The 15,684-nt window shown below is 37.6% G+C and overlaps 2 protein-coding genes across 2 annotated transcripts; one reads left to right on the top strand and one right to left on the bottom strand.

The window, feature by feature from the left end:
- LOC109225205 (dehydration-responsive element-binding protein 2A-like) lies at positions 461 to 2,749 on the top strand. The gene is made up of 2 exons (XM_019389796.1): positions 461 to 695; positions 1,247 to 2,749. The coding sequence occupies exon 2, from the start codon at positions 1,251 to 1,253 to the stop codon at positions 2,337 to 2,339; it is 1,089 nt and encodes a 362-aa protein (XP_019245341.1). The 5' UTR covers positions 461 to 695; positions 1,247 to 1,250; the 3' UTR covers positions 2,340 to 2,749.
- LOC109225922 lies at positions 13,302 to 13,943 on the bottom strand. The gene is made up of 2 exons (XM_019390728.1): positions 13,621 to 13,943; positions 13,302 to 13,470 (listed from the first exon to the last, which is right to left on the bottom strand). Exons 1-2 carry the CDS (start codon positions 13,941 to 13,943, stop codon positions 13,302 to 13,304), a joined length of 492 nt encoding a protein of 163 aa, XP_019246273.1.

Below are 15,684 nucleotides of genomic sequence, written 5' to 3'. Positions count from 1 at the left end.
TTCCAATAAAATATTTACCTCGTCTTTTAATTGTGTGCACAACTAATAAATACCTGTGACAAACAAGCCTTAAACATGTCATATAATTAGCCACTAACTTTGTCAACTTGTAATGGTTGTCTCCTGGAAGTTGGCAGTCTCTGAAACCCCCTAGTGAAGAAATCAGATAAATCTCGAACCCAATGGCATAATTGAAATATATTTCAAAATTAAGGTCAATTATATAAAGCAAAACAGGATTTCTTCAGCACAAAGAAAAGTGAAAAACGAGAAATTCGTGAACTTTCTACTGACACGTGTCATATCCCGCGGCAGTCAAAGAGCCACGACTCAATCGAGCACTTGCCACGTCACCACATTTACAAACACTAGATATTTAATTATTAATTATAAAAAATAAAAAGAAAAAACTCAATTTAAAAATATCTGGTGAAGTCTATAAATACCCTTTCGGAATTTCCTCTCCCTTGGTTTTCTGATTCTCTTCGTGTAAGAAACTTGTCCAAGAAAAAATCACTCTCAAAATAGTATTAAATCAAACCAAACTATTCCGATCTGTTGCCCAATTCTGTTTAATTTCCATTTAAAGCAGAAGAAAAGTAAAAAAGCGAAGGTTTTGTGAAGCGAATTGAACGATTTGCGGAGATTGTTCAAGAGGAGGTGAATTTGCTGCAGTTTTCTGATAATATATCAAGGTAGGTTGATTTTCATCCTTTATATGTACTTGTATCAAATCACAATTTGTCATATTTGGTTAATATGTTCTTCGTGTTAGAGGCGAATTTAAATTTGAAGGATTTTAGGACTGAAACGACATAATGTGTTAGTAATTGACTAATTACGCTTTTTTCGTATTTAGTAAATTTTTTGGGGTTAAAATTTTTGGGTTTTTTGAACTCGTATATTCAAGCCTGCATCCGCCCCGGTTTCGTGTTGGATATTTTTGCTAAAATTGTGAGTGTTTGTGGATAGTCTCTGAGAGTTATTGCTGAATACGGTTAAAATAAATTGGTGTAATTTTGGACCGTCGTTTTATTTTTCATATTGAATCTGTAATTTTGCGACTTCTCTTTTTTTGGCCGAATGCAACTGGTTTTCTTGGTCGCGAAGAAAAGGTGTTATTTTTATTTTTGGGTTTCTTGCTGAGGAAGGAAATGTTTTTTTTATTAAAGGCTGATGTTTACTTACCTAGTCTATAGATAGTATTATATCTGATAATAATTTTCCTCTTTATGTACGTGAACAGAGATATGGCTATACTTGATCAGGCTTCAAATATGATGTCTTTACCATTGGATTATACAAGAAAGAGGAAATCAAGGAGTAGAAAAGATGCACCAAAGAATGTAGCAGAGACACTAGCGAAGTGGAAAGAGGTCAATGAAAAGCTAGAGTCTAGTGATGATGGGAAGAAACCGGTGCGTAAAGTTCCTGCTAAAGGATCAAAGAAAGGATGTATGAAAGGTAAAGGAGGACCCGAAAACGGGCGGTGTAAATACAGAGGTGTTAGGCAAAGGACATGGGGTAAATGGGTTGCTGAGATTCGGGAACCACATAGAGGGAGTAGGCTTTGGTTAGGTACTTTTGAGACTGCGATTGAAGCTGCTTTAGCTTATGATGAAGCTGCTAGAGCAATGTATGGTACTTGTGCTAGGCTTAATCTTCCGAATTACCCTTCGTCGAATGAGTCTAATAAGGATGATTCCTCGTTGCCTACAATGTCTCAGTCTGATTCTACAACAGCCTCAAGTCTCACTGAGACCAACATTCCTAAGATTAAATTTGAGGACCTCGAATGTGAATCGAGAAGTGATGGCGCGAGGAGTGCTTTTTATGAAGCTGGAACACCTTCAAGCTCAGTGAAAGAGGAAGCGAAAGATGAGGCTAAGGGGGAGTTGGGTAATAGAGAGATTGTTGAAACTAAAGAAGAGCCTGTTGCCTTTGATTACGATTCAGTGAAGAGTGGACAGGATAATAATCTTGACAACTTATGTTTTGATGATGAGATGTTTGATGTGGATGAGCTATTAGGCGTGCTAGATTCGACTCCACTGGATGCCTCGGCTCCCAACCAAGTTTCTGGTTCTGTTCCTGTCAATCAAGATCAGTATGTCTATGATCCTTCGTATCGACTGCAGAGTGCTGCTTATGACAACAATCAGTTTTCGAATCTGTCATATCAGTTGCAAAATACAGATGGTAAGACATTGGATGATTCGCAGCAAATGCAGCAGCAAGCACCTATCGTGGATGATTATAATTTTGATTTTCTAAAGCCAGGACGGCCGGAGGACTTCAACTTCAGCTTGGATGACCTGAGTTTCTTTGACTTCCAATAAAATTCTGTTAGTTCAGTAATGAGTATAATCAATGGGTTCTACTGAGACCTTCCGCGCAGGCTAGCAAGATGATGTACTCCTGCTTTGATCAGATGGATTTAGTATTATTCGTTGATTACTGGATTTATGCAATGGTCAGAGTTTTTGAATGTTTACTATGTTAGTTTAGCGAGGTTTTTTTTGAGATTCTAGGTAAAGGAAAAAAAATAGGACAATGGCTGTCCCTTTTCTTTTTGCCAAAAGATAGCTGATTCTTGATAAGTTTTTTGGATCAGAGAATCCGGTTGCTCTTTAATCAAAACAAAATTCTGCTGTACAGTTCTAACACTGAGTAGTTAGTTTGCTAACATTTGCAAGGTGTTGGTGTTCCTATTATTATGATAATAAAAGAGAAAATCACCTTTCTGTAATTGTCATATACTGTGAGACATGGTCTAAATTTGTTTATGGCTAATGTTGGAGTCGAAGTATTCGATCTTGGAGTCAAAGAAAATTTTTTTTTTTTTTTTTTTTACTTGGGGATCAAGAACTTTGCCCTATAAATATAGGTCGTCTTACTTCATTTGAATCATTTCATATTTTGATTAAAAACTTACTTTTAGCATTCTTGTAACAGAAAATTTTATTATATTCCATAGACTTAGCGTTGGGAAATACTTTCTTTGTGAGTGATTATTGCGAGATTATCCTCTTGGGATGTATTTTGAGATAATTGGAGTTTTATCTCTAATTTTATACTCTCTTTCGTGTATCCGTTGTTGAAATTATTCCTGTCGCTTGTGGATGTGGGTCATTTTGATCGAATCACGTTGAATTTGTGCCTTCTTCATATGTTTTTATTGTCTTTATTATTAACTTGCATTGTCTTTGTTATTGCCATTATATCGTTGTTTGGCTAAATTCTACACTATCCGAATTTTCGATCCTAACAAATTGGTATCAGAGCCGGTAGGTTTGTTTCAGTGGTCAATATATGACTCTAAACAAAGATTTATGTTGAGAAATTTGACTGAAGTGCAAATTTCGGAATGTGATCATTAAAGAAGGAAGCTATCCTAATTCAGGATGGCTTAGATTTGGGGTTGCAAGGAAAGGAGAAAAAGCCGGATAAAATGACGGACGAAGAATTTGCTACCATAGACAAAAAGGCAAAATCAGATATTATCTTAAATCTCTCAAATGAGGTTTTACGTGAAGTTTCTGTAGAAACCACAACCAAAGGCATGGAAAAATTAAAAACCTTGTATATGAAGAGAATGGTGGAAAATAGACTTTACCTGAAGCAAAAGCTTTATACAACTCCTATGGGTAAAGGTACCTCTATCTCTCTCATCTTGACATCTTCATTTCTTATGGATTTGAATAATATAGATGCTGAAATTAAAGATGAGGATCAAGCCGTATTACTGCTTTGTTCTCTACCCCCATTTTTTAAGCATATAAGAGAGATACTATGCTTTATGCAAAAGATAATATCTCTTATAAGGATATTAAATCTATCTTAAAATCAAAAGAACAGATAGATAGTGATATTACTGGGGAAGCTAGCGGAACTTAAGCGAAAGTTGGCTTGTTCGTTAGGGGTAAATCCGACTCAACATCCAGATATAATAATTTAGAGTTTCGCTATTGTCATAAGAAAGGTTACATTATCTCCGAATGCTATAAGTTGAAAAATAAAGAAAAGCATAAGGAAAGAAAAAACGAGCACAAAGATACTGACACCACCGAAGCTAGTTTAGCAACTGATGAGATTGAGAGAACTATATTTTTAGCAACTGAAATTAGTTTCAAATTGGACAATGAGTGAATTTTAGATTCCGGTTGTTCGTACCATATGTGTCCCAACAGGGACTTGTTTTCTACATATGATTCAGTTGAAGGTGGAGTTGTCCAATTGGATAACAATGCTACTTGTAACGTTATTGGCAAAGGTACAATTCAGATCAAAATGCACGATGGTGTGGTGAGAACTCTCACCAATGTTAGATATGTTCCTGAGTTAAAGAAAAATCTCATCTCTTTGGGCACTTTAGAATCTCTTGGGTGCAAATTCACTGGTGAAGGTGGAGTTCTGGAAATTTTTCAGCGTGCTCTTGTGATCATGAAAGCACACAGATCTGGTTCATTGTATACTTTATTGGGATCTACTGTTATGGGCACTACTACAGTTTCGATATCAGACAACTTGTATGATTTTGATTGCATTAAATTTTGACATAAGCCCATTGGGGCTTTTTTGGAGGTGGACTAAAATAACTATATCATCCAATTTAGGCAAATATGGAGATTTGTAAGACATGAACTAAATTTGTTCATGGCTAATCTTGGAGCCAAAATATTCAATCTTGGAGCCAAAGTATTCAATCTTGGAGCCAAAGAATAAAAGTATTTTTTTTAATTCTTTTTTCTTTCCCTGGGGACCAAGAACTTTGCCCTATAAATATAGGCCATCTTACTTCATTTGAATCCTCCCATATTTTGATTAGAAACTCATTTTGAGTATTCTTGTAATAGAGAGTTTTATTATATTCCATAGAGTTAGTGTTGGGAAACACTTTGAGTGAACCTCTTCTTTGTGAGTGATTATTGCGAGGTTATTCTCTTGAGATATATTTTGGGATGATTAGAGTTTCATCTCTAATTTTGTACTCTCTTTTGTGTACCGATTGTTATAGTGAAATTACTCCTCTCCGCTTGTGGATGTAGGTCATTTTGACCGAACCACGTTAAATTTGTGCCTTCTTTATATGCTTTAATTATCGTTATTATCAACTTGCATTGTCTTTGTTATTGTTATTGTTATTATATCTGTCACACCTTCTTTTTTCCGAGGGGATAGGGAGTTTTTCTAATTAAAGTATCATTAACCGAAATGAGATTATTTATTTAATTCAGAGTCGTCACTTAGAATAATTTGATGGTGTCCCAAATCACCGGTTTATTTTAAATCCCAAATCGAGAAAATTTGACTCTGTTTTAAAGTCTGCGAAACCAGAAGGCCGGGTAAGGAATTCTGTTAACCCGGGAGAAGGTGTTAGGCATTTTCGAGTTTCGTGATTTTAGCACGGTCGCTCAACTATTAATAATTGGCCTAATTATTTGATTAATACATATCAAAAACCTATTGTGCATTTTTGACTTTTTAGAATCGCTTTTAATTATGTATGGTGTTTGTTTGAACAAGTCGCGATATCGTGCACTCGTTTATTTTTGTACACATTACGAATCGCGTCATGTGAACCGTACCAGCGATCTACAACATGTCTATTTTATTATTGTTTGAAGTTATGAACGGGTCACGCGTAACGCACACTCGAATTGGAATTTATGTATCACAACTACGTCACGGGAACCGTACCCGTAGTTGTAATGATTTAATTACGTGCCTAAAGCAAAACTACGATTATTCACGAATTGTTTTCCTAAACTACTTTGAAATTTGTTGTGAAGTCACAATTTATGAAAAATTCCTTGTGAAATTAACTATTGGATTGATTAGAAGGTTCATCTACTTGACTAAATGAAAGGAGGTCAAATGAATTGATCGTAAGAAAAAAAAAGCCGATCACATTTATTTAAAGAGACTAAGAGCCCGTTTGGCTTAGCTGATTTAGAGTAGCTGATAAGCATTAAGTGCTGAAAAGCACTTTTAAGTGCTGAAGCTGATTTAAAAAATAAGCAGTTACGTGTTTGGTTAAAAGTGCTGAAATTAATAATAAGCAGTTGAATAACTGGGTATACGAAGAGTTTTGTTTTAAAAAGAAGTATTTTAGGGATAGAATAGTAAATATTTTGGTCAAACCTAAAGTGCTTATAAGCTGAAATTTGATAAGCTGGGGGAGACCAACTTATGACTTTTGGCTTATAAGCACTTTTAATTTTACCAAACGCGTAGATAAGTCAAAAAGTGCTTATAAGTCAGTTTGACCAGCTTATAAGCTTAGCCAAACACCCTCTAAGTCGATCATGAAGTGACTGACGTCCAAATAGGCTTTCAAATGAAGCCCAACTGCGAGACCTTCCACTGCTCACTTCTTTTGAAGTCTAGCCCTCGAGCAAAGGCCCAAATGAACGAAGAAAAAAATACCATAAGCTTACCTAAGGAAAATTTGTTTTGCTGCACCTAATCCGTTACACGTTTGTTCACAAGCACATGATTGGTCAAAAATGATAATATGCATTATTAATCTACTAAACTGACTGAACTATGATTAAGCACTTTCAATAAACTGAACTGATGCTAGATTTAAACACGATTGACAATTAATTTATACATCTGAAAATTTGTTGCAAGATATACATTAAGATGATGCTTTAAGCTACTTACACGTTCAAATGAACAAATAGTTTTCTGTAATCGCCACATCTCATGATCTTTTGGCTTGTTAAAGCTTTGTGACAGAATAGCTACAGAGCTATCCCCACTTGTTAAAAATACTATGATGAGCAAATTGAAAGAAAACATGAACCAATTCCTGCATCATTTCACAATGAAGTAAACATAAAGAAAACTCACACACATTTCAGAAAGAAAGGAAAGAAAAAGAAAGGAACAAAATGACATTCTAACATATGTTAAATCAACTATTGACATTCAACAAAGCATCACATGATCTTAAGATTCCAACATTTGCACAGATTAGCAAGGATGAAACCACAACAGATTTAGACTTTACACTGCTGAAATTATGATAAATTTGCAAGAGTGCGGCATAAACAATCTAATTTCATTTATAGTCCAAGTAGAAACCAACAAGATGGATAAACGCACCTATTGGCAGTGAAATAGCAACAGAAAACAAGGAACAACCTGAAACTCAAATTTACAGCTTAATCCAGGAGAATGAATATAGCAACAAGACAGTGACTCTTCTCTAACTTCAACAGCTATAAACCCAGAACTTGTAGCAGAAGATTTGAACTCAAAACAAAACCTTGAACCTTTTCTTTTAGTTTTTTGTTTTAGAACCTTTGGGACTGGAGTTTCAGAAACTTCTCCAAAAAATGAGAGTGAAGAAGAATGAAAGATATTTGAAAACATGCAGTCTTAACGTGTGTGTGTGTGAGGAGTGTAGAGTCCCTTTTATAGAATGTGAGCATGTGGTCAGGATAGTGAATAAGAGAGAGTTTGGCAGGGAATAATTCAGCGTGAATTTAGGGAAAATGAGAGAGGGGAGGGAATATTTTGTAACTAAAATTGCCAGCTATTACTTTCTAGAAGCAGACTCTCTGCTTAGGTCTGGGCCAAGTGCCATGGCCAAATGGCCCAAGACCAGGCCCAATCTGGCTTCAAAAAGGAAAAATCCAACACACAACAAAATGCCATATTTTGAAATCTAATTATAATCAGGGATTTTATTGAATGCTAACTTCTTATTAATTAAACTAATTAAGCATGCAATTGAGATGAAGACTTTAGGTATTAGTCCGGTTAAAACAGAAAAGCAAACAAAAATGATAAAAGAAGGAGGTATTAATCCTAAATCAATTATTCAGACAAAATGATGTAATTACCTACTAATTAAATCATGCACACACAGAATTAAATCCTAATATGCTAAGAGTAAGAAGAAAAGATTAAAGCTTATGAAGCAAGGGAAATAGAAAAATCACCTAGGCATAGCACGAAAGATCCTCCAACATAATTGATCGAACATCTACTCCGAACGCCATCGAAATGGGCCAAACACTAATCAATTGTTCTGGCTAAGAACAATCAACTAGTGTAAATTTTGGCTCAAATCGAGTTTTGAAACTCATAAGATCACAAAGAGGCAAGTAAACTAGGGTTTCTGTTTTTCTTCTCTTTTTGGATCCGACACTGAAGGAAATCGGTGAGAATTTTGGGAAAATTGGTAAGGTGTTAGGATTAAGGAGGGGTTGGGGACTATGTGGTGTAAATTTGGGGTGATTTGGAGGTCAACCGCCGCCGCAGGCAATTTTCGGTGGGCGGCGGATGGTGGTGAGAGACAGGGTGTGGGGGAGGGATCTGAGAGAGAGAATGACCGTTTGAGAGGATTCGGGGTTTGGGGGGGGGGGGGGGGGGGGGAGTAGGGGAACTTAGGACAGTTTTATTATAATTGCGGAACTAGTTAGGAGCCGTAAGATTAAAATGATCAACGGCTGGGAATACTTGACACCCAAACAGCGTCGTTTGGTTTTATTAAAACTAAACCGGACAGGGGGGGGGGTATAGGGCTTGGGCTTGGGGTGGATTTTTAAGGATTTGGGCCTCGTAGAGAAGCTTTTGGCCCAGCTTAAACAAGATTATCATTTCTTTAATTCTCTTTCTTTGCTTCTTTTGTTTTGATTTTAAAAATATGATTGAATTAATTAAAATCCTTAAATTAACTAAAATCCTAAATTTGATTAATCTATTTTGTAGAATTAATCTTACTTAATTTTACTAATTTAACACTAATCAATTTAACACTAAAAGCTAAAATGTAGGCAAGACAATTATATATATATTTTTTTGATTTTCAATTAATAATGCACTTAATAATTAAATCCTAAATGCAATTAAAATCTACGTGCTATGAAATGAGGCATTGAACATTTTTTGATGTTTACCTATAATTTTAAAATATTAAATATGCAACTTAAATTCAAATAAGAATTAACAAGAAATTCCTAAAAATTCTATAAGAATTAAAATAATTAAAACAAATTTATTGTTTGTGAATTAGTAGGAGTATTTTTCGTCGGGCAAAAATTACGTGCTCACAGCTGCCTCTCTTTGCTCAGAAACACGAAGATTTTTCGGGCAAAGATAAAGTGAGCAAATACGAGCAATTTTTGCCCGTTTGGATATTCCATGGGAAGCGTTCTGAAAAAGTTTGACCGAACCTTGCTTCCGAGGTTGCCTACATATCCTTGGCTGTACAGGAACCAGGTCGGTGTAGTTCTGGAATTTTTTGGTAGCTGGGACTACCGAAAAGTTGTGAGTTCACTGTTGTTGCTGCTTGCTGAACTCCTTATTACACCAAAATCAAAATGAAAAAGACTAACTAAGCCTATCAGCTACGAGCTACAAGATTCCTGTCTATAGTTCTTCTGAAGCTTGATCTTGAGTCTTGGCTGGTTCTTCACCCAGACTCTGATCTGAATCTTGATGCCTGTTAGCTGCAGGTGTTAGTTCATTCTTCTTCATCTTTTTCGGATCAAAACGGGACATGCAAAGCTTGCGACTTCAGTCATATCTTGAGCAGCCCACATCTTTTCTCCGCTTCTGCACTTTGGATTCACTTCTTTACTTTTGTTTTCTTTATTTTGGACTGAGACATTTTCTTTTGGTCATCTCGAACCCTGTGCCTCGAGGTAAAAACCTGCTCTAACACCAAAACAAATGAACGAACAAAATTTTCTGCCCCATTTACTAAGAAAATTTTGTGAGTTATTTGTAACAAAACTCTATACTATTTTATTATTGAAAGCAATAGAAGTCGGGATTGGTGTACCCTGGAAAAAATAGAGACTAGGGAATGGTGACCCTATGTCTAAAATGAAAGCAACTAGGGAGTGGAGACCCTATGTCTAAAAATAAAGATCAACTAGGGAGTGGAAACCCTATGTTGGAAAAATGACTAGGGAGTGGAGACCCTATGTCTACAAAATTATCAACTAGGGAGTGGAGACCCTATGTTGGGAAACCGACTAGAGAGTGGAGACCCTATGTCTAAAAATCATCTACTAGGGAGTGGAGACCCTATGTTGGAAAAGCGACTAGGGAGTGGAGACCCTATGTCTAAAAATAAAGATCAACTAGGGAGTGGAAGCCTATATTGGAAAAGTGACTAGGGAGTGGAGACCCTATGTCTAAAAATCATCAACTAGGGAGTGGAGGACCTATGTTGGAAAAGCGACTAGGGAGTGGAGACCCTATGTCTAAAAGTGGAGACCCTATTTTGGAAAAGCGACTAGGGAGTGGAGACCCTATGTCTAAAAATCATCAACTAGGGATTGGAGACCCTATGTTGGAAAAGCGACTAGGGAATGGAGACCCTATGTCTAAAAATCATCAACTAGGGATTGGAGACCCTATGCTGGAAAAGCGACTAGGGTGTGGAGACCCTATGTCTAAAAATCATCAACTAGGGAGTGGAGACCCTATGTTAGAAAAGCGACTAGGGAGTGGAGACCCTATGTCTCAAAATGATCAACTAGGGAGTGGAGACCCTATGTTGGAAAAACGACTAGGGAGTGGAGATCCTATGTCTAAAAATCATCAACTAGGGAGTGGAGACCCTATGTTGGAAAAGCGACTAGGGAGTGGAGACCCTATGTCTAAAAATCGTCAACTAGGGAGTGGAGACCCTATGTTGGAAAAGCGACTAGGGAGTGGAGACCCTATGTCTAAAAATCATCAACTAGGGAGTGGAGACCCTATGTTGGAAAAGCGACTAGGGAGTGGAGACCCTATGTCTAAAAATAAAATCAACTAGGGAGTGGAGACCCTATCTTGAAAAATGCAGCTAGGGATTGGAGACCCTATACTACCATGATTTTGAACTTTTTCTTCCTTTTCTTTCTTTTTATTTATTTATTTATTAAGATAATGAGTAAAATGCAGGAAAGAATTTGGAGAAGACTTTCCTTTTTGGGGTGATTATTACTTGCAGAGCTATTTTAGTCTCCGTGCGGTTTCTTTTGGTTGCACCTGCTTCTTGCAAGGTTGCTTTGGATTACACCTGTTTCCTGTTTTTCAAACAAAGAACAATTTGTCAGTTGGAAATGCTGGTTGGTTTTGTGGACTTGATTGTTTCAGTCACTTGATCTCGGCCCTTTCAGCTGCAACTGGTTGTTTCCTGAATACCGATTGCATTTCTAACCTTGGAGAACCTCTGGCTTTTTCCAAACTTAGACATGACGGTCAGTCACGTGGGACTTAACCTTTTCAACTTTATTTTGCACTTGTGGGACTTTGAATTTCCTCTTTCAACAATTTTTATTTTGAAACATCAGCCATCATGGCCAGTCGTAGTCGACTTGATGCCCATGCCGAGGTTGGGTGCCTTTTTTTGCATATTGTCTTGTATCAAGTGAGAACCCTGTAAATTAGTCTTGCTATCCCTTCTTTGTCTTAGTTTCGAAATAAGTTAGACTGAAAGGGATTCAAAGAGAAGCAAACAATGGAATGGATAAATGAATATAGACGAGAGGTAAGAAAAGCAAACAATGGAATGGATAAATGAATATAGACGAGAGGTATCCCTTTCAGGGAAAAGAAAGAAGGACTTATCTAGAGTGCATGCGGACTTCAATGAACATAACATGCCTCTTGGACTGGATGCCTGATCTGTGTAAACTATTCAACTTTCAGAAATTCATCACAACTTTTGCCTCAAAATCGAGAAACCTTGCCAAGACTCTGTCGATGCCGATGGCTGTAAGGATCCTCTCTTCGATCAATGGCGCCCTTTGCGGGTTTTCACCAGCTGACCTCTCTCATTCCTTTTCTCAACGTCGCCTGACCTCTCTCATTCCTTTTCTCAACGTCGCCTTATAGTGCTCTTCGCGAGTTTTTGCTAACAAGACTCTCTCATTCTCAATTTCTCTGCTTACCATCGCCTTATGGTGCCCGTGAGGGTTTTCACCGATAAGACTCTCTCATTTTACTTCTCTCATTTTGGTTGCATCGGATCCAGTTAGCTGTTTTCTCCGATCCTTGAACATTCTCACCGATTGATCAGAAGGACTTGTAAAGGATTTGGGTAAAAAAGATTTGGATTGAATTACAACTTTGGAACCCCTCAGGCGAAACCATCGTCGAACCATTATAACGTCTTCCCCAGTTTAAAAATTGGGGAATGTGGATTTTTATTTTGGTGTGACTGAACCCTAGAGAGAGGCTTCCTACGTATCCTTTCGGAATCAAGTCGAACGTAGTTCAAGGAACTTTTTTTTTATTTCTTTTGTTTTCTTTCTTTTCATCTTTTTTTTCTCATATTTTTTTAAACATAATTTTCAGGTTCCAAAGAGGGTAATCAAAGAAAAAGGGAACCTGCTCAAAGGGTTTGCAAGGGTTGGTAGTGTTTGGGTAGCGGGAATGAAACCCTTCGTCATCCCAATCAGAGAGCATTAAAATTGCGTAAAAGGGTCAAACATAATACCATCTGCATTGACAGCACTCCTTTCGGCAACAATTTTCTTATAATGTACAGACCTTTCCAATTTGGAGAAATTTTCCTTTTGCTTCCTCATGATGCGGGAGAATACGCCTCAGAACGAGTTGCCCCACTTCAAAGTTTCTAGGCCGCACTTTCTTGTTGTAGGCACAGGCCATTCTTTGTTGGTACAACCGCCCGTGGCAAACTGCGGCCATCCATTTCATCAATCATAGTTAATTGTTCCAACCGGGTCTTGATCCATTCATCATCCTCGATCTCAGCTTCAACAATGATTCGAAGAGAGAGAATCTCAACTTCTGCGGGTATTACAGCTTCAGTGTCGTAAACCAATAAATAGGGCGTGGCTCCAACTGATGTGCGGATGGTTGTGTGATATCCCAATAATGCAAAAGGTAGCTTTTCATGCCACAATCTAGAACTTTGAATTATTTTTCTGAGGATCTTCTTGATATTCTTGTTTGCAGCTTCAACGATGCCATTAGCTTTTGGCCGATAAGGGGTAGAGTTACGATGCGTAATCTTAAATTTTTCACATACCTCCCTCATCAAGTGGCTGTTCAGATTTTCAGCATTGTCTGTATTAATAGTTTTAGGAATACCAAAACAACAAATAATGTTGGAATGCACGAAGTCCACCACCGCTTTCTTGGTGACGGCTTTGAAAGTAACTGCTTCAACCCACTTTGTAAAATAATCAATGGCAACCAAGATGAATCTGTGCCCATTTGAAGCTTTCGGCTCGATTGGCCCAATGACATCCATACCCCAAGAAACGAATGGCCAAGGTGCTGACATAGGATGCAACTCTGAAGGCGGTGCATGAGTCAGGTCACCGTGTATCTGACATTGATGGCACTTCCGGAAAAAAATGAAGCAATCCTTTTCCATGGTCATCCAGTAATAACCTGCCCGCAGGATTATCTTTGCAAGGACATATCCGTTCATGTGGGGCCCACATAGCACTTCGTTTCTTTTCAGCTTCTTGGGCATCTACACACCTCAAAAGATTCAAATCAAGAGTTCTTTTGTACAAGACTTCTCCGCTCAAGAAGAAACTACTGGCAAGCCTTCTAATGGTTCTCTTTTGCTCTCCACTGGCTTGCTCGGGATATTCCTTTGTTTTCAAAAACCTTTTGATATCATGATACCATGGCTGAACATCGGGTTCTATTTCAACTGCATTGCAATATCCATGTCTTTCTCGAATTTGGATCTCCGACAGGTCAATATGGACATTACCTGGATACGGCAGCATTGAAGCCAAGGTAGCTAGTGCATCAGCTAACTCATTGTGGAATCGAGGAATATACCTGAATTCGACGGACTTGAACCGTTTGCTGAGATCTTTCACATGTTGTCTGTACGGGATGAGTTTGATATCTCGAGTTTCCCACTCGCCCTGAGCTTGCCGGATAATCAAGTCAGAATCTCCCATGATTAACAACTCCCCAACATCCAGATCAACTGCCATATTCTTGCCCAAATGCAAGCTTCATACTTGGCAGTGTTGATTGTACAGAAGAACCGAAGCTGGGCTGTGGTCGGATAGTGCTGACCGGTGGGCGAAATCAAAATTTCCCCAATTCCGACACCTTTTGCTTTTACAGCTCCATCAAAGAACATTTTCCAAGCAATGGTGTCTTCAGGAATTACTTGGGGTGGGGCTCATTTTAAAGCCCTACTTCGTCCCCCACACCCCCAAAACACAAAAACTTGCTCCAGAAAGGGGAGCTCTCAAAAACCTAACTCCTTAAGGGTCCCTCCACCATCCAAGGTAAGTTCTAATGGTGATTCTAAGTTAATTTCAGTTTCCCAACATCTTATTAACATGGGTAAACCCTCCATATCATTAGATATTCTATTGGGACATCATTGTTGGGAGAAGGAACCCTAGAACTCGAATTCAAGGGGATTGAACTTTAAAAAGGTAATGTCTTCACCCTCTAATTGATTCTAGCATTGGATTAAGATTATAGACTCTAGTTCATGAGATGAGTTGATGGGTTTGATAGAAAAGCATGAACGATTATAGTTTTGGGGTGTTGATTGTTGATTATTGGTTAAGGGTGTTGTTTACCATATGGGTGATAAAGAATGATGTTGATTGTACGTTTGATAAAATGCTTAAGTAACCAAAACATGAGTATCATAGCATATATTGTATCCGTTTGACTTGTATTGCTATAGATTAAAGTTGAAAGGGTTGAAAAATATTGTATTACGCTCAAGAGCAGGAAGTTAAGGTATGTGAGGCTAACTCTTTACATTTGGGAATGTCTATGATTCTCCCTACGTCCCATTACTTATGACTATTACTAGTTTCCTCAAAAAGATTATGCCTTAGTTCCAAGAATAGTCGTAGAACTTCTATTCTCTAGATGACATAGTTTCATAGTCATTCAATATTCTATGAGTTTCAGTTATGACAAATTAACTTATTATGAATACACATCTCAGTCTAGCCCTATTCATTATTCCGGTATCATGTAACTCAGTATTTCAGTATGATGTATTGCAGTATGATTCTCAGTTCCTGATTCTAAGTTCCTGAATGTTGAACACTTGTATTTGGGCCCGGGGCCGCAGTTTATGCTTTATGCATTTTTGGGCCTGAGACTGCAGTTATGTATACGTATACTTGGGCCCGAGGTCGCAGTTTGTGCGCACACACACACACACACAGATATATATATATATATATATATATATATATATATATATATATATATATATATATATATATATATATATATATATATATAGGGCCTGCGGCTGCAGTCTATTTATTCAGATAAACAGTTGGTTCATCATTCAGAAGAGAGAGTATTCACAACCTTACTTCCTATGTTTTGTTCAGTTATCAGTTCGGTTTCAGTATTTACAGTTCTTTCCTTCAGTTGTTTTACATACCAGTGCAATTCAAATGTACTTCCTATGTTTTGTTCAGTTTTCTAGGACATCTCGTATCAGCTATTGGTGAGCCCCAGTCTTTCAGGGCATTATCCCTCCCTTTTTCAGTCATTATAGTATTTCAGTTAGTAAGGTATACCGGGGACCTTGTCTCGGTAATCAGTTAGCAATTCAGTATTCTTTAGAGGCTTCGTAGACTATGGCCAGTCAGTCAGCTATTAGCAGACTTTTATGTGTTAGCCTTGTCGGCTACTCGTTTATATTTGCAGACTTTTCAGTACTTTCCGCATTTATGATATTTC

This window comes from Nicotiana attenuata, chromosome 5 (assembly GCF_001879085.1).
Source record: "Nicotiana attenuata strain UT chromosome 5, NIATTr2, whole genome shotgun sequence".
Taxonomy (NCBI): Eukaryota; Viridiplantae; Streptophyta; class Magnoliopsida; order Solanales; family Solanaceae; genus Nicotiana; species Nicotiana attenuata.
The sequence above is the reverse complement of the archived record's forward strand: the minus strand, read 5'-3'. Positions and strand labels throughout refer to the sequence as shown.